Source organism: Ostrinia furnacalis, unplaced genomic scaffold (genome assembly GCF_004193835.3).
Source record: "Ostrinia furnacalis isolate ACB-3 unplaced genomic scaffold, ASM419383v2 OfSCF4906, whole genome shotgun sequence".
Taxonomy (NCBI): Eukaryota; Metazoa; Arthropoda; class Insecta; order Lepidoptera; family Crambidae; genus Ostrinia; species Ostrinia furnacalis.
Genome location: NW_021135145.1, coordinates 41,059 through 65,796, shown reverse-complemented (window position 1 = coordinate 65,796; position 24,738 = coordinate 41,059). Strand labels below are relative to the sequence as shown.

The 24,738-nt window shown below is 38.7% G+C and overlaps 2 protein-coding genes across 2 annotated transcripts; both read right to left on the bottom strand.

Moving 5' to 3' along the window:
* Positions 1-1,185: 1,185 nt before the first annotated feature.
* Positions 1,186-9,990, bottom strand: LOC114360138 (probable phytanoyl-CoA dioxygenase). Its single transcript, XM_028314718.1, has 11 exons — positions 9,891-9,990; positions 9,001-9,120; positions 8,626-8,703; positions 7,671-7,790; positions 7,147-7,258; positions 5,566-5,721; positions 4,739-4,882; positions 3,131-3,274; positions 2,383-2,526; positions 1,805-1,942; positions 1,186-1,308 (listed from the first exon to the last, which is right to left on the bottom strand). Exons 1-11 carry the CDS (start codon positions 9,947-9,949, stop codon positions 1,255-1,257), a joined length of 1,269 nt encoding a protein of 422 aa, XP_028170519.1. The 5' UTR covers positions 9,950-9,990; the 3' UTR covers positions 1,186-1,254.
* A 1,056-nt stretch (positions 9,991-11,046) lies between these two features.
* On the bottom strand, positions 11,047-19,644 carry LOC114360137 (phytanoyl-CoA dioxygenase, peroxisomal-like). The gene is made up of 8 exons (XM_028314717.1): positions 19,637-19,644; positions 17,127-17,234; positions 16,349-16,460; positions 15,702-15,857; positions 14,323-14,469; positions 13,340-13,486; positions 12,293-12,433; positions 11,047-11,276 (listed from the first exon to the last, which is right to left on the bottom strand). Exons 1-8 carry the CDS (start codon positions 19,642-19,644, stop codon positions 11,223-11,225), a joined length of 873 nt encoding a protein of 290 aa, XP_028170518.1. The 3' UTR covers positions 11,047-11,222.
* Positions 19,645-24,738: the final 5,094 nt, after the last annotated feature.

Below are 24,738 nucleotides of genomic sequence, written 5' to 3'. Positions count from 1 at the left end.
TTTTGACGTTCAAAAATTAACAACAATGTTATTTATAAAATAACCCGTCGTTAGAGGAATTATTGGAGACTTTATCCTGAAAAATCACCATTAAGTTTTTTCGCTACTTCATTTCAGCAATGGCCCACATTATTGTCCCGAAGCAGTAGTGGGATATTTAACTGGACATATAAATCGCTTTTTAAAACCCTAATTCCAAAAAATATATATTTTTTTATAACTTTGTATGACTTGACGTTGACGTCGTTGACGATGCCGCGGGTAAAGCTAATAATCACTAAACCATTTATTGCCCTTCAACAAATTCAACCCTTATCGGCGTGAGACACGCGTGCCCACCCCTCAGTAGGGTAGCATTGCGGCATTAAGGGCCGGACTCCACCAAAGGAAAGGAGGAATTTAAATAAACAATTGGTTCCCCATTCCGAAGCTAAGCTGAGTGGAAAGGCAATGTGGAAATACAATACTGAAATATGATTGGTATCTAACGTCTCACTTAACATCAGCTGCGATTGCAGTCAAATACCTGCTGCATAAAAAAAACTCTCCTCGCTACTTTGGTGCAAAACAGTACCTCTAGTAGGAAAAACTTTCGAGTTCGTTTCGTTGCGTATTCAAAGTGTCATCGAAAAATTTTGTATGAAAAACTAAACAGCGCCCCCTATATTATAGCCGCCCTAGGGGGCGCTGTTTAATTTTTCATACAAAATTTTTCGATGACACTTTGAATACGCAACGAAACGAACTCGAAAGTTTTTCGTACTTGAGGTACAGGTCTAAGGGGCTGCGCAAAAGTAGACACACCATCACAGGTAACCGTGTAGTAGTATAGTGTCAAGTGGAAGCTATTAGACTAAAAAACTTATAATCTTATGTTTTCCCGGTGTCTCACTCTCAAACTGGAGGGAAGTCGAACCTTAACTCCAAACTCCTCCTGTTCTTCTGATTAATTTCGTTGCGGGTCCAATGACAGTTTAACTTTCCCCCGGGACAAAGTTGACCTTCACTGGTTGAGTTTTTGTGGCGGTCAAGCTGTAGATCCTGACTACACAGGAGTTGCAGCAGCCCGGTGGGAACGAGAGGTGGGAATAGTCTCGTCTCAAATTACTCGTATGCATCTAAAATTTCAGTGATTTAACGTCCAAACGGAGCAAATAAACACAGGATTATTATAAGATTGCTTTATTTTCCACACTGGTAATATATTCACTTTAATATGGTTTAATATTCATGTAACAAATTATTTAATTATATTCACAAATTAGATTTTGTAGGTTTCACTTGTTTACATTTGTGACGCCACATTTCCTGTGAAAAATTTAAGGATTAATATCACTAGGCGTACAAATAACGTGGAATAATTCTGTAGAATTGAAACAAATATATATCCATGTGATTGTGGCGGAGTAGAATAAGACCGCACACGATTCCCGGGTGCCAAGCATCAGGGGGTGACACAAGTCGTGCAGATTAGTACTCACTGGCACATCTGCATGGCAAATCTGCGGTCTATGTCATGATACGAGGGGGTGCGATTGTCTTTCAATCTTCGAATCGGGAGGTAACCCCAAAAATCCTGGGGGGTTCCAGGGTGTGCCATAGGACTTGTGACGGGGGGGGGTTTGCAGAGGCAAAAGTTACCAGAGGGTGGACCGACGATCTGGTGAAGGTTGCGGAAAGTTCCTGGATGCAGGCAACGCAGGACCGGTCGTTGTGAAAATCTTTAGAAGAGGCCAGCAATAGACGTCATTCGACAGTGGAGACTAAATGACCTTACCTTATGCTGAAATTATAAATATTTTACCTCATAAGTGAGATCCACGCCTCGCTTTTTAAATGCTGCAACTATTTCGTCAGCAATTTTCTGCTGTACGGTGCCAGTTATATCGATGTAGTGGCAGTCACCGCTGGCGTAGTGGCACGATATGATTTTGCGGTAAACCTGGTAAATATAAAAAGGGTTCTAAGTGGAATGAACTAAGACACAGGTTGTATGTATTTACATCACTTTGAACCAGCTCTTTGCAAGACTTACTTGACTTACGCCCGTATTAACAAACGATGCTTGCTTAAGTGAAGCAGCAAATCGAACGCACAGCGTTGAATAAGCTCTGTGATTGATTCGTGTGTCACTCTGCGCGTGCACGCGCACTGTGAGACCTCATAGTTTGTGAATACGTGCGTAAAGGTCCTATGTCCACTAGATGGGGCAGAGGGCGTCCACAACAGTCCTCCATCGCGTTCGGTCTTGAGCATCGCGTTTAATCTCGCTCCAAGTCTTGCCGATTTTCTTCGCCTCGTCTGCTACAGTGCGCCGCCAAGTTTGCAAATAAAGCTAACTATACAAAACAGAGGTGATGATGATGATGATCCAATTCATACCTTGGACACATTAGGCCTGGAACCGTGCACCAGACCAGATTGGAAGAATACTGTGTCCCCTGGACCCATAACCAGGTCAACTCGCTTGTGTTCTGGGGCTACTTTATCTTCGTCCATGATCCCGTGGAACAACTGTTCGAATTTCTAGAAAAAATCAATGATTGTGAATCGAACGATTCTTTTTTGGTTAGTCTGAAAGTTGACTGACAAAGAATGCCTGTACCAGTGTCGTGAATTGTATAATGAAGGAATGGTGAATATAGTGCAACAAGGCTATGTATTTGGGAATATTTAGAATGTAATTACTGAAGGAAGAAATGACTTATTTAACATATATTTTGTATTTACAATAGGGCAGCATTATTATCATTAAGGCCAGGCCATACAAATTACTAAATATTTTCTTAAAGGTTTTAAACCTTTGTTTGTCACCTGTCATCCGCTTTGCAATGGAGGGAAGTCGAACCTTAATTTCGAACTCCTCCTATGTTCTTCTGATTAATTTCGTTGCGGGTCCAATGACAGTTTAACTTTCCCCGGGACAAACTTGACCTTCATTGGTTGGGTTTTTATGGCGGTCAAGCTGTAGATCCTGGCTACACAGGAGTTGCATTGGTGGGAACGAGAGGTGGGAATAGTACGGGACTATTCCCTATAGTGGGTTCACCACAATAATCGAGTGGCGTCGAGGCTCAACCCGCGTAATGGTCTAATTGCCTAGTTATCAATCAAAACTATGAGCACTCACTTCAGGATACCCATGCCTATGCAGGTCTCCTCTATGGCTCCCAGGCAGGACGTACAGGCATCCATTCTCTATGGTCACCTCGTCTATGGCCGTCCAGGTTGTTACGATCTTCTCTGATGGTCTGAAGGGGAAGTAGTACAGGTCCTGTGAAAATGGGGGTGGAAATAATGAAAACAATAATTAGTACATCTGAAAAAACTTCATCATGCCTTCTCAAGCAGTCTATATTCTTCTGATAAATTTCGTTGCGGGTCCAATGACAGTTTAACTTTCCCCCGGGACAAACTACACCTTCACTGGTTGGTTTTTTATTGGATGTCAAGCTATAGATCCTGGCTACACAGGAGTTGCAGCGGTGGGAATAGTCCCGTTCTCAACCAGTCTGGTCAGCGTAAAGAACGTAGAACAAATCCTGCCTTCAATAAATTAGAGAGAGTCGTGATCCTGGAGTGGAGACTAAATGATCTGATGATGATGTGCCTTCAAAGCAAGGATATCGTCTATCCAGATGATGTAATAGACAAGGCCTCCCCGCAATCTTTACTAGGTCATCGGTCCACCGTGTCTGACCTGCCCATGATCAATCTTTACTAGGTCATCGGTCCACCGTGTCTGACCTGCCCATGATCAATCTTGACTAGGTCATCGGTCCACCGTGTCTGACCTGCCCATGATCAATCTTTACTAGGTCATCGGTCCACCGTGTCTGACCTGCCCATGATCAATCTTTACTAGGTCATCGGTCCACCGTGTCTGACCTGCCCATGATCCGCCATTTGAGACAGCAGTGGATATAGATCGTTTCATCCACATGACGTGCCCCACCATTCTTCCGCTTATGTTTGAGTGTTATTGGTACATGCTAAATTATCTAAGAGTGCACAGTGTGCACTGCACACGTACACTGCAATAATGACGCTCAGATTGCTAGGATCAAACTCCCCGCACCCCGCGCTTTCCCTCAAACAAAAATTGTTGGGGCGCGTCTCCTTGGATAAAACGATCTATATCATTTGACTAATAGGAACCAAAGATGATGTATTTNTTAGTCTGAAAGTTGACTGGCAAATAATGCCTGTACCAGTGTGTCGTGAATTGTATAATGAAGGAATGGTGAATATAGTGCAACAAGGCTATGTATTTGGGAATATTTAGAATGTAATTACTGAAGGAAGAAATGACTTATTTAACATATATTTTGTATTTACAATAGGGCAGCATTATTATCATTAAGGCCAGGCCATATAAATTACTAAATATTTTCTTAAAGGTTTTAAACCTTTGTTTGTCACCTGTCATCCGCTTTGCAATGGAGGGAAGTCGAACCTTAATTTCGAACTCCTCCTATGTTCTTCTGATTAATTTCGTTGCGGGTCCAATGACAGTTTAACTTTCCCCGGGACAAACTTGACCTTCATTGGTTGGGTTTTTATGGCGGTCAAGCTGTAGATCCTGGCTACACAGGAGTTGCATTGGTGGGAACGAGAGTTGGGAATAGTACGGGACTATTTCCTATAGTGGGTTCACCACAATAATCGAGTGGCGTCGAGGCTCAACCCGCGTAATGGTCTAATTGCCTAGTTATCAATCAAAACTATGAGCACTCACTTCAGGATACCCATGCCTATGCAGGTCTCCTCTATGGCTCCCAGGCAGGACGTACAGGCATCCATTCTCTATGGTCACCTCGTCTATGGCCGTCCAGGTTGTTACGATCTTCTCTGCTGGTCTGAAGGGGAAGTAGTACAGGTCCTGTGAAAATGGGGGTGGAAATAATGCAAACAATAACAGTACACCTGAAAAAACTTCATCGTGCCTTCTCAAGCAGTCTATGTTCTTCTGATAAATTTCGTTGCGGGTCCAATGACAGTTTAACTTTCCCCCGAAACAAACTTGACCTTCACTGGTTGGTTTTTTATTGAATGTCAAGCTGTAGATCCTGGCTACACAGGAGTTACAGCGGTGGGAAAGAGAGTTGGGAATAGTCCCGTTCTCCACCAGTCTGGCCAGCGTAGGGAACGTAGAACAAATCCTACCTTCTTACTGAAGGTTAGAGAGAGTCGTGAACCCGCAGCGGAGACTAATAAATGATCTGATGATGTGTGCCTTTGATGCAATGATATCGTCCATTCAAAATGTGGAAGGTAGGTATTTTGTTACTATGATTGACCAAATTGAAAGCCCTCTCAAGGTTGTTCTCAATTGTTACACGCCATAATTTGGCGAGACATGTTGAACATCATCAATTTTGTGTTCCATCCTACCGTATTTCATGTAATAAACAATTTGATTTTGAATTTGAAGGTTCTCACAACGCCCTTTACTAGATCTCAGTTCAACGAGTCCAACCAGCCACTCGAGACAAAGCAGTGAACAATTTTTGACTGAACGAACGAACGATAATACACAATTATGATAACAATGATGATAATTACCTGATGCGGAGGATGTCGACCCGTACCAGGAGGCTTGTTGATGACCATGGTGTGCACAGCAGATATGTTGTCACCAATGAGCTGGGACACCACGTCCAGGAGACCTGGGTTCTCTACGTACGTCGCGAATACCTCATCATCGATGATGTCTTGCATCTGGAAATACAGAGAGCAAATAAGTATGATCCAAAATTATGAAGCCAAAATTAATGGAAGAATTCTGCTATTTTTTTATATTAAACTAGTGACCCGCCCCGGCTTCGAACGGGTGCTAAATATAAATATAAACCTACCTCTTGAACCACTATACTTAATAATTAAAAAAAANTAAAAAGCTCCCACCCCGCTCCCGAAATCTGACTATATTTAGCACAAATCAACAAAATATGAGCTCAGAGCTTCGGTCCAATTTAGCCAACCGGTTCGATAATTTGTACCACAGGGTTACTAAATTGGATTTCAATAAATTTCAAGCCTATAAAAAAACTATGGCAAAATATTATACGATACATTCTTAACAAATTAGGAAACGAAAAGGGACAGAGGTAATAACATAGACAATCGATATTGTTTTACACGTTATCACGATTTTGAGTACAAGTTTTGTAATTCCAATTATCGTAACGCACACTTGTACCTAATCTACTTTGCCAGTATTTTGCTTTCATTTATTGTTAGTCAAACATAACTACGCTATTATAACTTCAAAATATGATTTACTGAAAAAAAATTCAAAATCCTTTGCATACAACTTGATGTGGTACAATTTAGCCGACTAGGTGATAGTGCTTTTAAAAAATCGGTAAAAAATATAGCTTATAAATATCGAAAAATGTTTCAAATAATTGTAATCCGCACTAATTTACGCTTGTAAATAATATATTAGAAACACCCTGTGATTAAATTTAACAAAATTACAAACTAAACATGCATTGTCAAAAGTTACTTGAAAACAATGAAAAAATACTTTTCAAAATAAAACACACGTGTTTGTTGTCACGGCAAAAAACACATGGCGGATATTAATTGAATTTAGTTGTGTATCGCTGAGTGTTGCAATTACAGACATTCAATAAATACTTTACGAAATATAAGGGTGGTACAATTTACCCGGCGGTACAATATACCGAACTCTCCCCCACATAGGGACAGATAGCGGAAAGTGACATTGTTTATACTACGTAGTACCTTTAAAGACGATTGCAAGTTCAATAATGTACACTATGATAGGTACCTACCTAACTCCTACCTATCCTTCACAAATAGAGATATTTGGTATTAGAATTCAGTTTTTACAAAAAAATAAGGTGGGTGGGAACTACATTCCCATTGCCTTAATTAGATGAAGTTAAGATTTGAAATCTTTGAAAATCTATACCCTGAAAATACGGAGTGTATTTTCAGGGTACAGATTTTCAAAGACCTAGTAGTAGTACTAGGTGGACCAACGGTAAAGGTCGCGGGAAGAGCCTGGATGCGGGCAGCGCAGGACCGTTCATTGTGGAAAACCTTGGGGGAGGCCTATGTCCAGCAGTGGACGTCTTCTGGCTGAAACCAACGAACCCTGAAAATGCTGCTCACCTTATTAACACAATCTTCTAGCGTCTTTGCTTCTTTGATCAACTTCGGTTCTTTAACGATGGTCACCATTCCGCGGGGTGCTGAGCCGTCGCATATTTCACTAAAGCGTTTTCTGATGATAAAAATATTATAAAAAGAAAGAAGAGAAGAAATGTTTATTTACAACCAACTTTTACCTAAGAAGGCGCTGGACGCAGGCCGCTACCAACCGGGCAACATGGAAAGCATTGGGGGAGGCTTATGTTCAGCAGTGGACGTCCTATGGCTGAGATGATGATGATGAACTTTTACCAATTGAAAAGTAAGTCGCGATATCGCGTTTTGCATAAATAGAGTCGCTAAAACGCTCGATTACGATGCTGCGATCTAACGCAGAGATTAGCATGGATACAGCATAATTATGTGCTGTGACTCTATAGTAGAGAAAGAAAAAGAAAATCTCCATACAAAAACACCGGTTATTGTTGTAGTTACAGTTTAAGGTGGTGCAACTTATTTTAGTAACAAATAAAGATTTAACATACCTATAGCTGTTCAACGATCCAAAGTCAATTAGGTTCTTTATAACTAAATAACCATTTTCCTCGAAAAAATCCAACTGTTCCTGAGATAACTGGAAGGTTTTTGGAAACTCTGCATTTACACTGTAAGTAACATAAAAAGCTTTTTATTTAATACTAGCTTTCCGCCCGCGTCCTCGCCCGCGTGGACTACATTATACAGCCTATAGTGGACCGTGTCCGACAAACCCAATTTTTTTCCAAAATAAAATTTAGCCTATGTTACTCGTGGATAATGTAGCTTTCGAATGGTGAAAGAATTTTTAAAAACGGTCCAGTAGTTTTTGAGCCTATTCATTACAACCAAACAAACAAAAATTTCCTCTTTATAATTAATATTAGTGTAGACTAAGTAGCTTTTCGACTATCTGGTAAAAAAGGTCGCAGGACCGTTCATTGTGGAAAACCTTGGGGGAGGCCTTGGTCCAGAAGTGGACGTCATTTGGCTGAAATGATGACGACGATGATAATGACATTTTTCCCATGGCTTTGCCCTTATTTAATTCAGTTCACAAAAGTGACTTCCAAACGCGATGCATGGATAAAAATCTTACTAGCCACACTTAAATTTAAAGAACTCCCCTTCATTTCTTACTACCTGTGCCCGCGACATCGTACGCGTGAAAACCTGTTTTCGCAACATTTTTCATTGTTGCTCTGCTCCTATTGATCGTAGCGTGATATTGTAAAGCCTAAAGCCTTCCTCGATAAATGGGCTATCTAACACTGAAATAATTTTTCAAATCGGACCAGTAGTTTCGGAGATTAGCGCGTTCAAGTAAACAAACAAACAAACTCTTCAGCTTTATAATATTAGTATAGAGACTTTCGTTCAAAATTAATTTTAAAAAAGTGCTTGTAATTATCTAGCAATAATAAAAGAAAAGTAATAAAGTTTTCTAAGTGCAAGTCAACTCACCACTTTGGTGTAAGCTTTAATAATCCAAACCTTCTATTATAGTTCATTTTAGTATCCATATTTAGAATATTAACTGAACTGAAATAACTGCACGATCTGGAGCTTACCTCTTACTGCTTAGAAATATAATCTACCTGTGATTTAAATACTTACAAAACATTTTTTTTTGGCAACGCAAGTTAGGTGGTAAACATTTTACTTAGTTCACTTTAAATATAGATAAGTAGCTACCTAATAGGAATTATAAATAAGACTTAAAATATTTTGTAGTCCGGATAATGTATGTATTTTATTTATAATGTTAAGACGATGTAATAAACATTTCTATAATTATTATGTACATTAANTTTAGTAAGAAATAAAGGTTTAACATACCTATAGTTGTTCAACAATCCAAAGTCAATTAGGTTCTTCATAACTAAGTAACCATTTTCCGCGAAAAAATTCAACTGTTCCTGAGATAACTGGAAGGTTTTTGGAAACTCTGCATTTACACTGTAAGGAACAAATAAAGTTTTTTATTTCATACTAAGTAGCTTTTGCGTGCTTTTGCCCAAAGCCGCTCTACCAACCTGTCAATATGGAAATGATTGTGTTCAAGCTTTATAGTCCATAGTACAAGCTTTGCTTATAGACGAAGAGCTAGTAAACGCCAGACCTACGTCATTTTATAAAAGCTGAAAGTTTGTCAGCGTATGCTCCCAATATAGGTTAGGATTCTGGTGAATCATAAAGTTTGGGTCATCGTGGCTTTGGCAGCTATCCTAAAAAAAACTGTCTGGCAAGGAGTTGGAACTGTCAAAACTATCCGACTGATGGGGAAACTACTTCTAATTATTGCTTTTATAAATTGACGTAGGTCTGGCGTTCGTCTATTAATTTGGGACTAGACTAGAGGCGCAGTGTAAAATGTCCAAGGATATTTATTTATTTATTTTTGGGGAGGCCTACGTTCAGCAGTGAACGTCCTATGGCTGAAATGATGACGATGAAGATGAGATTTCGCTTGTGGCTTTGCCCATATGTAATTCAGTTTGTCACAGACATACCAAGTACTTATCACTATATCACTGTAAAATAATAAGTACGAATAACTTAAACACACAAATAAAACTGACTTCCAAACGCGAAGGAATATGCATGGATAAAAATCTTACTAACTACACTTAAATTTAAAGAATTCTCCTTCATTTCTTAGTCTTTCGTCCAAAATTAATTTAAAAAAAGTGATTGTAATATCTAGCAATAATAAAAGAACAACTCACCACTTTGGTGTAAGCTTTAAGACTCCAAACCTTCTATTATAGTTCATTTTAGTATCCATTTAGAATATTAACTGAACTGAAATAACTGCACGATCTAGAGCTTTCCTCTTACTGCTTAGAAATATAATTTACCTGTGATTTAAATACTTACAAAACAATTTTTTTGGCAACGCAAGTTAGGTGGTAAACATTTTACTTACTTTACTTTAGAATAATACCTAATAGAAATTATAAATGAGACTTAAAATCTTTCGTAGTCCGGATAATGTAATGTTTTATTTATAATGTTAAGATGATGTAATAAACATTTCTATAATTATTATGTAATTTGAACCACCGAGAGGATTAAGTTACATAAACCAATTTTAACCGCGAACGAACTATAGTCTAAAAATTATCTAAACCTGAGTTAACTAACTTCTACGGTGGCTTTTTCTGTATATTCAATAGACTGTAATTCTACTTACGTTATACCATAAACTCTGATTTTTATGTATAATATTTGGGCAATGATTAGAAGTTGTTTCCACATCAGCCATACCGTTTTGACAGTTCCAACTCCTTGCCAGACAGTTTTTTAGGATAGCTGCCAAAGCCACGACGACCCAAACTTCATGATTCGCCAACATTCTATCCTATAATGGGTGGGAGCATACGCTGACAAACTTTCAGCTTTTACAAAATGACGTAGGTCTGGCGTTCACCAGATCTTAGTCTATAATATTTTGACCCCTGCCCATCTTTCTAGTGTTACATTCTAAAAGAATCCAATTTAATCTGTTAATAACTTTACCGGAAATTTTTGATTTAACGGAGGGGGTGAAATAGAATATCTGATCTAAGTTAGACAAAGAACCGTGTGATTAGCAGAAAGTTTGAACGGAACTTTAATCCAAGATTAACTTTGGTTTAAAAATTGCGATTAATTTTTACAGCGCACACAAATGGTAAAATCATTTACCCACCTAAAAAAATTGTAGGATTGTATTATGAAAATGTACATTCGATAATAAGTTTTATTTCTCAGAAAGTTAAAATAATTTTAGAGTTGTCAAGTTATTGGCTAAAGGAATAGGAGAAAATGAAAATGGGAATGAAAAACACCGTCAATTAATAAATTAAAATTATTATATCAAAACAATATATGTATGTAGGACGTAGGTGTACTAAAACCACAGATAATATAACTAAAACTATATTTTTGTACTGCATCTAAACAACACCTTGATATGAAAATTATGTATAAATAACTTGAAAAAATCTACAAATAACACCTTGATAGGTACTTGGTCTACAATATTAGTTATATCTATATTATTATAAGTTAAAAACTTATAATTTAGATTTTGATTTCCCAATCTTTTTGCTTCTGAATCGCCAGGCGTCCTGAAAGTAAAAAGAAATGGCATTAATCTTTAGAAATCCACTACTAAACATATCCCCCATAAAATGCACATAATAATAGGTATTTAATACTAATTTATCTTTACTTCGAGGGTTTCAAAGGTCACGAACGCGTGTAACTTGTATACATTGACTTGATTTTAATAATGTATATTTTGAACAACTTGTAGGTATATTGGTTAACAAGTCACAGAAGTCTTTGACTGACTAATTTAAATAGACCAGGGTTTCCAAAAGTGGGCTACGCGAACCCCTTGGATTTCGACATTGAGGTTCGCGACAAGATGTCGTAATGGTGGCAGAATTAAAATTATCCAAAATTACTACTAAAATTGACTCCATTTGCGACAAGAAACAAGCATAAATCTTTCCCCCAGGACAAAATTGACCTTAACTGGTTGGGTTTTTGTTGGATGTCAAGCTGTAGATCCTGGCTACACAGGAGTTGCAGCGGTGGGAACGAGAGGTGGGAATAGTTTTTGGTTTGAGACAGGTGATGCTGTCACTAAACCACAGATGTGGTTAAACAGAGTTTTCTTTTTCTTCTGCCTCGCCTAATATTTTCCAAGCCCCGTGATTCATTTCTATCTTCTTCCCCAATTTATTTCTATCTCGATCGTCTTGTTCAACAGACAGACGGTTAAAATAGAGTATTATAGTATAATAGCCGGTATAATAAATATTCAAAACTGCCACGCGGTCTCGTGCTAGATGGGCGTCTTAAAGGCCACCTTCTTCAACGGGAGCGCGTGGTAAGTAACTTGCTTCTGAATGTATTGTAACTTCCTACTTTTTTATATTTTTAAACCGGCAGACAGTGGTGACTGAGTTTGTTGCGGCGCTTCTTCTCAGCACTTGCCAAATGTTTGTCTCGAAGCGCTGGTAGGGCAAAAAAAGAATGAGACATGTATAGGCTCCTTAAGAGCATTTGACGATTTGCAAGTACCTACTAATTTAATTAGTCTAAACAAATAAAGATAATTTTGATTTTGAATAACCTTATAGTTCGCGAACTCATAGCCCCTTTTCCTCAGCTCCTTCATGGCTTCAATGGCGAAGGGCTCCTGCACCGTCCCAGTCACGTCCACGTACGCGCATTCAGCTGACGCGTATACGTTGGTGATGGCTTTGCGGTATTTCTGGGAAAAGTAAACAACCAATGATGACATACGGTTCGGAAACGTGGCCTTTCACTATACAGGGTGGAATTTTGTAATGCCACCTGGAGGGAAAGTACTCTTAATACTGTACATAGAAAATGTTACTGAAAGAAAACATTCCTTTATTTTTTAAAAGAAAGAGAATTGCATTCAAAAATTTTCGAAGTATTTTCGAAAATTCACTGCCATATAATCATACAATTTTCTGTACATAATTAAAATAATTTAAGATTTCATGGTTTTCCTTTCATTTGATTTATCAAGTTTGTTAGAGAGATTTCATCCTTATACTTAACCCTAACGATCGATGCACTAAAAATACAGGGTGTCATTTTTAACAGATTTTAGTTGGTTCGATTCCCAGGTGTGGCAAATTTTTGGAAATCTTTGAATGCAGTTCTTTTCAAAAATAAAATATTGTTTTCCTTGAGAAAAAAATCTATCTTACTAGTACTTTCCCTCCAGGTGGCATCACAAAATTCCATCCTGTAGACCTTATGCTTCAACCACACCAACGCGTGCAGATTGCCATCGCCGGCGCGATCATAAGCCAATGACAGGTCGCGCGGACTGTCATGGGTCGCGCGACCTGACATTGGCCTATGATCTCGCCGGCGATGGCGATCTGCACGCGTTGGTGTGGTTGAAGCTTTATACAGAAGCTCAAAGTTGCACCGCGTGCTATGGGAAAAGCTATGCTCGGTGTTTCTTTACGATATCGAATCAGAAAATTAAATGAAGATATCCGTAAACGAACTAAAGTCGCTGACATACACCGACGGATTAGCAAGCTGAAGTGCCAGTGCAGGCACAGACTGAGTTAAGCCGCTAGACCTAATAGTAATGTCAATTAATATTCTCTCTACAAAATTGTTAAGTATTTACCTTGGTGGTATTTGGGAACGAGCCGTGTATCAGCAAGGAGTTGATGAAGACAGTGTCTCCAGGCCTCATGGGCAGCGCCACCCACTTGTTCATTGGAGCAAGGAGGTCTAAATCTTTTATCGAGAAGAATAAGCTGTTGACGAAACCCTGTAAATCAATAAAGTTGTCAGTGTTTATCAAGTACTAGGTAATCATCATCATCAGGTCATTTAGTATCCACGGCAGAAGCTTGAGCTATTTCTTGTTGCTTATCTCGAAATTGTTCCTTATGTCTTTTCAACCGAATAACGTCCACTGCTGGACAAAGGCCTCCCCTAAGGATTTTCACAAAGGCTAGTCAAGCTTCCTGCTGCTCTTACTAGATCGTCGGTCCACCGACTGGGATGCCGCCCATACCATGTCTTCCAAAATTGAAATTGTCCCTTAGCTTGATATTTCGAAAATGGTATGGCCATTTTTAATTCAACCTATGTATATTATGTCTTATCCGGACTTTGTTTCTTACGTTTCTGTTCGATTTAAATAATAAAAATAAATAAAAAATACGTTACGAAGACTTTTTTAACCACAACGAGGAAGCTCTTGGCCTGTATCTCATCTGATGGAAAGTGATGATCAGGCGGATGTTTGAAGCGAACTTTGCCCAGAATCCACAACCATAGAGGAACTGGCTATCTTACCTCTGACTGCTGGAACACAACAATGCTGTTAACATCGTTGTTATGGCGACAGACTTCGGTAAGATAAAGGTAGCCAGTCGAACTTAAAACAAACCTCTGCGTTAGGGAATCGAACCCTCTGCGTTTTAAGCAGATGGTTTTACCACTTGACCACAGAAGCGGTTACGCCCTTCGTTCGTTAGTTTCAGCCGAAAGACGTCCACTACTGGATAAAGGCCTCCCCCAAGGATTTCCGCGAAGACCGATCCTGCGCCTCTCGCATCCAGGCACCTCCCGTGACCTTCACCAGATCGTCGCCCTTACCGGTAAGATATGCTCCTCGTATATGATATTAGCCTTGTGCGACCCCGGGATGACGAATAAGCAGCCGTTGTCTTGTGTGGCCTCGTCTACGGCTGTCCAGGTCGTCAGGATCTTGTCTACTGGTCTCAGGGGTATGTGGTACACGTCCTGAAATGAATACGTCCTCTGCTAAAACATACATATTGAGCCTGGAATCATTGAAAGTTTTATTTTTGACATACTAAACTTATACGTATCAATGGAAAATTTTGTGAAAATCTATCTTTACTTCTATACTAATATTATAAATGCGAAAGTAACTCTGTCTATCTGTCGGTCTGTCTGTCTGTATGTCTCGCTTTCACGCCTAAACCACTGAACTGATTTTGATGAAATTTGGCATAGAGATAGTTTGAATCCCGGGAAAGGACATAGGATAGTTTTTATCCCGGTTTTTGAAACAGGGACGCGCGTGATAAAGTTTTTCTGTGGCAGACAAAATTTCACGCGGGCGAAGCCACAGGCGGAAAGCTAGTATTAAATATTGACAGTAAATTCTTGTGTAAAATAAACTTGTAATGTCTTATTTACTCAGAAACTGTACCTATATGCCTAATGTGACAGGCAGTGAGACTTTTTTTGCAAACATCTGTGTGAGTAATAACTAAAGTGCTAAAGGCTTTGATTTTTTTAATAGTAATATTACGGGTTCAATGACAGTTTAACTTTCTGCCAGGACTGACTGACCAGTAGGATCGATTATTGTGGAAATCTTTGGGGATGCTTTTGTCCAGCAGTGGACGTCATTTGGCTGAAATGAAACGTACCTACACAGTAGTTGCAGCAGTACGTAGGAAATGTCACACTCCCAGGCTTTCCATGCTATTTTTCTTGATACATTTACGCCCGTATTCACAAACATTACTATGAGGTCTCACAGTGCGCTGGGACGCACAAGGTGACACATGAAGCAATCACAGAGCTCCATTCAACGCTGTGCGTTCGATGGGCGGCAATTATTGAAATAAAATTGTTTTTGATTTTGATTTTTGGGTGGTCGTCCAACGCTGTGCTTGCCGGTACATGGCCTCCATTCCAGAACCTGTCCTCTTAAACACCAGTTGCCAAAATCGTTGGTCTATACCATTGGTTCCCAAAGTGGGGGGCGCGCACCCCAGGGGAGGCGCAAAGACCTTTAAAGGGGGGCGCGGGCCATATGTGTACAGTGTGTACTTGAGTATAAAAAACTTACGACCGCTGCTGGGAGAATGCACTCTAGACTGCTCGACATGACCAATAAAATTAAATAATCTTGACTGGAGGAGGAATTTTTTGTATGGTCGAAAGGGGGCGCGTCTCAAATAAGTTTGGGAACCAATGGTCTATACAGTCACTCTCACCTGGTGAGGAGGATGCCACGGAGTGCCCGGAGGCTTGTTGATGAGCATGCTGTTCATGATGACAGTGTCTTTTGTCAGCAGCTGTGACAGGACGTCCAACATCCGAGCGTCTTCAGTGTGCTTCTGGAACTCTGAGTCGTAACTCAATGAGTTGAGCTGCAATAAAAATAGTATTTTGTTATGAATAATCATGATCAGGTCATTTAGTCTCCACTGCAGGAGTGCAACCCTCTTTAATGTACCAGAGGCAAATGCAAGATTTGGCCTACACTCCCTACGCCCAGACAGTTTAGAGCAGGGTTTCTTAAACGTTCGGCTCCACGAACCCCTGTTAAAGTTTCCATGGAGCTAATTAAACCCCCTTCCCCCAAAGAAATTAATAAAATTGACAATTGAAAAAATAAGGTTTTAATGTCAATAGATTGCCAAAGACATTTGAAGAAACAAGCACTGATTATTGTCGCAAATGGAGTAAATGTTTGCAGTAATTTTGGTCAATTTTAAGTCTGGCACCATTCCGCACCATTACGTAAATTTTGTCGTGAACCCCCTACCGTCGAATTGCTAACCCCTAGGGGTTTGCGTGCCCCACTTTGAGAAACCCTGGGTTAGAAGATTGAAAAAATAAAAAGATTTGCCTCCCTTACCTTGTTGACATATTCTTCTGGAATATTCGTCTTCTTCTTCAATTCTAAGTCCTCGATGACCGCCATTCTGCCTCTTTTCACTTCTTTATTCACCACTTGCAGGAATCTCTTCCTGAAAACATTTCATTAGACCTGTTTAATTCCACATTTTAAAACCAATCAACATAATGTATACCTATTACAAATTAATAAACAAATAAATAATCACGTTACCGCGGCCTTTTCAAGGCGAGAGTGAATAGGCACTTACAGGGTAGATATGAACCATCCTATACTGCATCCTACTTAACACCAGGTGCGATTATGGTCAAATACCTGCCTTGTTATCAGTAGCGGCCTAAGGGGCGGGCGGTGGGGCGGTCCGCCCCGGGTGCCGAGCATCAGGGGGTGATACAAGTCACGCAGTTTAGTACTCACTGGCGCATCTGCATAGCAAGTCTGCAGTGCGGTGTCTTTCAATCTTCGAATCGGTAGGTAACCCCAAAATCCTGGGGGTTACCAGGCGGTGCCTTAAGACTTATGACGGGAGGGGGGTGACCGCCCCGGGTGCCAACCCACACTACGCCGCCATTGCTTGTTATGCATAAAAAACCCTGGTTGTAAGCTAATACGAGAATGCATGTGTGGGCTCACCACACGAAGACTGGATTGTACCATCTTACTTTAACAAGAACAGACGTCAAAAGTCTGTCAAATTCCATACAAAAAACACCGGTTATGGTTAAAGTTGATGATAAAGGTGTCATGTGTTTGCCTTGATGTGCTATGGCGGCGGTACCTTAAGTTTTCACAAGCCGCAGTGTCGTATAACTGCCTGATGACCAGGTACCCATTATCAGCGAAGAACTGCTTCTCTTCAGCTGACAGCTTGTACTCGCGAGCTGACCTGAAAAAGGTGAAGATTTCCTGTCAAAAAGTTTTAGACACCATCTTGCTTTAACTTTAATAAATGTCAAGAGTCTGTCAAACTCCGTACAAAAAACACCGGTTATCATCAAAGTTACGGTCAAAGTTCAACTCAGCCTTAGGATCTCGGTTTTCGAGAGTCAAAATTCTCGTTTCAGTCTATTATAATTATTTCAATTTATTATAATATAATAAAATATTTCGGCGTTTACCCGTGGTCCCCCCAACATGTCCCCCTGGTGGGTCCACGGGTAATTTTTTTTACCCGTTGTCCCACCGTTCTGAACAGTTTTTGCCAGTGGGTCTACGGGTAATTTATTTTAACCATAGTCCCACCGCACAGTGGTAAACGTTGCATGTCACCTAGGTATAATTATAAAAAAATCTATAATTATTAATTAACCATAGATTTATAAGACTTATTCTTAAGTTCATACATATTTATTTGAGAATAAAGGATACATCGAAATTAATAATTGCAAGAACATTTTTTATATCTTCACATCACACAATGTGGGTTAAAGTCACTCATACTCGGCGTTTGATATTTCATGCCAGACATCAGTCCACTTATACAATGTGTCCGGGCTTGTAGTGATCAAACTTTAAGGGCATAATCTATGGACAATTTTATCGATGAAAATATACTTTTATACTTCTTTTTAAGTTATTTTCCAACACAAGAAAAACCAGGTCGTTAAGGTAGGTATGTTTTATTTGGTTACTATGGAAACCGCTGGGAAGGGGTATCTTTGTTCAACAATTACGTCGAAACTAATAAACGTAGACTAATAAATTTACATTCGTTTTGTAGAATAGCTCAAATCCTAATAATACAATGCAAATAAAACATAAAGAATATGAGGTGACATGCAACGTTTACCACTGTGCGGTGGGACTATGGTTAAAATAAATTACCCGTAGACCCACTGGCAAAAACTGTTCAGAACGGTGGGACAACGGGTAAAAAAAATTACCCGTGGACCCACCAGGGGGACATGTTGGGGGGACCACGGGTAAACGCCGAAATATATCATCAAACGCCTTCCTGCTACCTTTATGAGGTCGTCGGTCCACCTGTGGGTGGACGTCCTATGCTGCGCTTTCCTATGCAGGCCGTATACTGCCGCTACCAACCGGTCATTATGGAAATCATTGGTACTACTACTAGTAGGTACTAGTACCTACTAAGCTAGGTAATGCTAAATGTAAACAATTTTATTTGTCTAGGTCTTTTCTATTACTTACAAGTATCCAAATATGTTTATCCCTTTGCAGAAACCAATTAGACCTTAAGAGCCCGACTAAACTATCGGCCAACTAAAAATCAACGGTGTGCGCCTACTCTAAACAATGTAGCATTAATCTTAATGGCTCTATCAATGATTACCCTGATCGCTCTCATTATTCTATTCTTGAAGTTGTTAGACTCTTTACTATTGTTCAAACTCACGCAATTTCGTTTAGATAGAAGTAAGCAAGTTTAGAGATAGTTAAAGCAATTTTATTCATGTTTCGTTCGTTCGTTTCAGCCGAAAGACGTCCACTGCTGGACAAAGGCCTCCCCCAAGGATTTCCACGAAGACCGGTCCTGCGCCGCTCGCATCCAGGAGCCTCCCGTGACCTTCACCAGATCGTCCGTCCACCTAGTGGGAGGTCTGCCCACGCTACGTCTTCCGGCTCGTGGTCGCCACTCAAGAACTTTCCTGCCCCAGCGGCCGTCAGCTATTCATGTTTATATCGTAGTTATTAAGGAATGAGCTTACTACAGGCCTCATAAGAAGGCTTAGGGTCACCCAAAGAGCTATGGAGCGTGCTATGCTCGGAGTTTCCATGCGTGATCAAATCAGAATTTTCAGAAATGAGGAGATAAGAATACCAAAATGACCGACATAGCCTATCTACAGATTTCCTAAAATCAAGTGACAGTGGGCGGGGCACATACCTAACTGTGTCCCGCCCGCTGGGGCAGAAAAGTTCTCGAGTGGCGACCACGGGCCGAAAGGCTTGTGTGGGCAGGCCCCCCACTAGGTGGACCGACGATCTGGCGATTACAGGTCAAAAAATGAAATAATGTAAATTCGAAAATATGTTCAGATACTTTTTCGTAAAAAGAGGTTTATAATAATTTTTAATTACATTATTTTTACTGGGATTTATAAATTCAAATTCTTTGTTTTTAGGTAGGTATTAGGGCTTTTTCAGGGCATTTATTTTATGCGTCCCAAATGTATCTTGCCCTACCACCACTTCGGGACAATATATCGTCTGAAAATGCTTAAATTTTACTTTACTTTTTTTGGCAAAAAATTAAAATCAGACTCGAAATTAAACCAAATAAAACTCATATAAATACTTGTGTATAACAATAGAAAAACTTACTTTTCCATGGTCTTCAATCCACTGGCTTTCACGACCGACTGTCTTCACTGTGCGTGGTTATAAGTAATTATAAGTGCGGTTGAAAAAGTTTATATTGTGATGAGATAAGTAGATAGGTGACGTTGATGTGACCTAGCTGAGCCCGCGCCTTCGTCCCTGAGCTGAGTTGCACCACCTGATACAGGATGGAATTTTGTAATGCCACCTGTAGGGAAAGTACTTTTAATACTGTAGATAGAAAATTTTACTCAAAGAAAACATTTCTTTATTTATGAAAAGAAAGAGAACTGCATTCAAAGATTTTCGAATTTTTTTCGAAATTTTCACTATCATACCATACAATTATATGTAAATAATTAAAATAATTTAAGATTTCATGATTTTCCTCTCATTTGATTTATCAAGCTTGTTAGAGAAATTTCATCCTTATACTCGTACAACCCTAGCGTTCGATACAATAAAAATACAGGATGTAATTTTTTACATATTTTAGTTGGTTCGATTCCCGGGTGTGGCAATAACATTTTGGGAAATCTTTGAACGCAGTTCTACTTCTTTTCAAAAATAAAGGAATGTTTCCTTTGAGTAAAATTTTCTATCTGCACTATTAAGAGTACTTTCCCTCCAGGTGGCATTACAAAATTCCACCCTGAACAACACTATGACGTTAACTGGTGTTTTTGTATGGATGGAGTAACAGACTTTTGACGTTTGTCAAAGTTAAAGTAAGATGGTGCAACTAAGTTTAAGAGAGATTTTGTAAAGAGAAATATAAAAGGAAGGTTTTCTCTTTCGGGATCAGAGGATTTGAGAGAAGAAGAGCTTTGTTTGATATCATTAATAAGTAGAGCGCCAGGAAGGAACTTAATACAGGGGTAGGGGTATGTTACAGGCTGACTTTGCAAAGTCCAAATTTTTTTAATAAGCTCTTTAGAACAATTTAAAGAGGCAAATTCCACGTTTCAGCTCCGTAAGGCGATTATCACACTGCGCCGCGCTCTGCCGCGGTACGCGGGACGACAGATTTAATCATTGTATGCAAGTACCTCAGTTTGTATAGATAGAAAACACGCGCGGCACAACACACTGAAAACGCGTCTGCGCGCGGGATTTTTTATATGAAATCACACGGAGCGCGGCGCAGTGTGATAATCGCCTAAGGGCGCTTTCAATAGGCTAGTTGACAAAATTTCAATTATTTGTCCGTCAGACAGATAAGTGGAAAATATTAGACTCATATTTTTTATTTTCTTTCATAATTAAATAATAACAGTGCTACATCAAGTTAAAAAGGCGCGATACGTCACGCTTGAGTGGATTTTTTACTTAAAAGTGACGTCACGAGACATTTAAACTCTGTCAATATAGTTACCTACCTAATACTGTAATTATTAGATTGTGAAAAAAATTAAAAAATAGGTATGTGTCCAAATTTTTTTTTATTATTGTCTGACGGACTAAATAGAATTTCGATTTCATTACCCAGCTGCCCAGTCATCATCCCTATTTTAGACGTTTCGTGCCGGACGTTTGCCGCGCGCTTGATGTGCGCTTGCAAAACCGCACACGGTAGGTAAATTGTATGACAACAACTGCGTCGGAACTAAGATGTTTTATATATTGTCATTGCGTTGCGTCGGAATAGGATTGACAATTAAGTACCTACTTAAAGTTGGTGTGCGGTCTTGCAAACGCACGACAAACGCACGGCACGAATCAGCTAAATTAAAAGCGCCCTAACGTAGGTAATTCATTGTTGTCATATATGATGACTATTTGTGCGTCATCAATCAATGCTATCATTCTTGAACTTGCATAATTTGATGACAATTATTACCTACTCGTAATTCATAGTGCGTATTGAAAGATGTTTTCAACTGATTCTGTTGTGGTGACTTCTTATGTGTAAAAAAAAGTAGTTAGGTACTTACTTACTTATTGACGCAAATGTGTGATTTTCTTTGTCTTTAGCTTTGAACTTATAGTTGGGCCATTCTTAAATTTGTGCCATTTTTTTTTTTTAAATTAAAGATTTTTTTTTAAAACTTTTTGCGATGTGTATCGAAAGTAGGTATAAACCAAAAGCATACTTTTGATGTATACGGACAACCTTAAAACCCTCGGAAAGGAAACAAAATAGCCTACGTAAACACGGCTGTGACACTGCATGACACGGATGTGACAGTTTTACATTTTTACTGTAAATAATAATATTTATGTTGTTAAATTTATATCATAATAGTTTAAATTGATTAACAATAAAATACACTAAATTCGTTTCATCAACAAAGGTGTTATTTGGTAATAATAATATGTACTTTTTTCTGAACATCCAAAAATTTAATTAAAATTGAGATCAAAAATACCGTCAGGTAGTTAATATGTCTACTAGATAATAAAAAAATAGACTTTTTATTATTGGCACTATCTGATCATGCTTCCGATATGCTACCTACATGGTTTCGATATGATAATATGCTTAACAAATTAGTAAATCTTAAACACAGTAGGTACCTAATTGAGTATCAAATGAGATTTCTGTAGGATTCACATAACAGTTGGTTTTGACAACTTAAACATGTTTCATAGTCACCGTACCACTAAAAATATGGTTAATAGCAATTCCTTTTAAAACAACTCCGACCACCTCTGCAGGGCCTTTACCGGGAGCTGTCTCAGTAAAATTTGATATTACTGCAGAAATGAGAAAGTGCAATAATTTTTCCTTCGTGGCATCTAGAAAATCATACTAGCGAAAAATAAGTACACTTACTAAAAGGCTACTCCTAAAAATTGCACAATACACAAAATAATTTAGCAGAACAACAAAAACTATTAAAATAATAAAAATAGAATGTCACAACCACGCGTTGTAATGTCACGACCATGTACTTAAATAGTTTGCGGTAGTGACACATTTTTAATACCATGGCCGTGACAATTTGGAACGTGTCCGATATATCCAAAAAACTATCTGTGAATTAGCAGATCTTGTGCAATTATCTGAAACTATACTGCATGAGGTACATAATTATGTTTTATACAATAGCGTGACATTGATACCTACCTTTAAAAACCGTACACGGGATGGACGTGTTATGGTTGTCCCTTTTTTCAAATAAATAGGAAATAATTTTTTGCGGCTCACTCACTACGTTCAGCCATTTGCAAATCTAATAAGATGACAATGTTACTGTTCTAAAAAAACTTAGCAAGGGATGTCAATATCAAAGATAGTTTTTTACCGAGTTACGCATATTTAAAGTGGCGCACGTGGTTGTGACACAAAAACTGCTCACACAATGTTTGGTGTTCAAAATCAAAAATGGTAATTATTATTGATATAAATTTTTAACAGTCTTATATAACATGTATTAATCTTGCATAATTACTGTAATATTTATCAAAATAACATAACATCTCTTCAGAAAAAAATATTGTATGTCCAAATCCGGGAATCTCACACTACACGGTCCGTGACATTTTGGACTTGTAACTTTTTTTTAACATTCTTCTAATAGTTTTATGATAAAAATGATATTGGGCCTAGTTAATAGAGGTATTTTACTGAGTAAATTAATATACAGTGCACTGATTTTCTTTAAAAACATATGCTATTCTTACATCTCACACAAAAATGCATAAGAATAAGAATGGCCCAGTTACTAATTAAGATTATCCAACAGAAGGTCCTTTTCCTCGTAACTATCCACTTAATAAGCATAAATTACAAAAAATCTCACCATAATTTTGGTGTATTCCACTTTGATCACCTTGATTTGATCACCCAAGTGATCAAAGTGGACTCCAAGCAGCGTTGCCAGTTTTTTTTTTCGCCAAGTCGGGACTTTGGTACTTTTTGAGTAAAAATAGCGGGATTCTTCCGTCAGAAGCGGGACATAGTAAAAAAAACGTATATAATCAAAGGTTTTCAAATATTTATCTTTTTATTTGACTTAAAATTACGTTTACGTGACAATAGATAGCAAAAGTAGCCATAAAAAATGTATTTTAACAAAAAAATAATGTTTTAAATCAGATTTACTCTATCGTTAAATTCATCTTTAGAATAAAAAAAGAAAAAAAATTAAAAAGTTTTATTCTTTAGAATAATATGGCGTTTCAAACAATAGTCTGGTGAAGTGAGTGTCTCTCTCCGAAAAGCGGGACCGAGCCTGTCCCGCGCGGGACATTTAAATTTGATTAAAAAATCGGGACGTCCCGCCAAGATCGGGACGTCTGGCAACGCTGACTCCAAGCGACATTTTGGTGTCCTTTGATCACCCATGGATAAGATCACATAAGTGATGAAAGTGGACCACCTGGGTGATCAAATCCAGGTGATTATTTCTTTGGACAATTTCACACAGCTACTTAGTAGGTAGACCCCAAAGTATTAAGCAAAGTAATATGCTTGTGTTATGGGTGCTATAAGGTGCTAGCAGGTAGCACCTGCTTAACGGATATACTACTTAAAGTAGGATATAGTACGTAACACCCAGACCAGATTTCTGCCCAGCCGCGAATCGAACCCGGGTCCTCTTACTTGGTATTCCGGCAATTCCGGCATGTTGGGACTAAAGGTGAAGTTCAAAAAGTCCAAGGATATTAATTTAAGGTATCATGTAGGAATAAAATTAATATTACTCATACCTACTTATCGTGTAAATTTTACTCAAACAAATGTTACTCAAACAAATGTTGAAATGTAGGCGGGGATCAAACCCGCGACCTCTAGCATAGTAGGAAATCCTTTATGTAAACCGACTACGGCCTGAAATTAAAACAACATTACTTTTAATATGAAATCTAATGAGCAACCATGGACACCATGGTGAATGACAAACGTTGCCTACTTAGCTACTGCCCGCGGCTTTGTTTGGAAAAGACCATAGAGTTATTAACCAACTAGTGGGTCTAGTCAAAATGCCATCGCNATGGGGAATGGAATATGGAATATGATTCTACGGTAAAATTGCTTTTTTTAAGCCTATTTACAGAAATAAATGAGTTTTACTGATTTTTACCTTTTTTAGCAGAACTTTTTTAATCATAATTTTACTATGCATAACAACGGATGGGATAATCTTCTTTATGCAGAA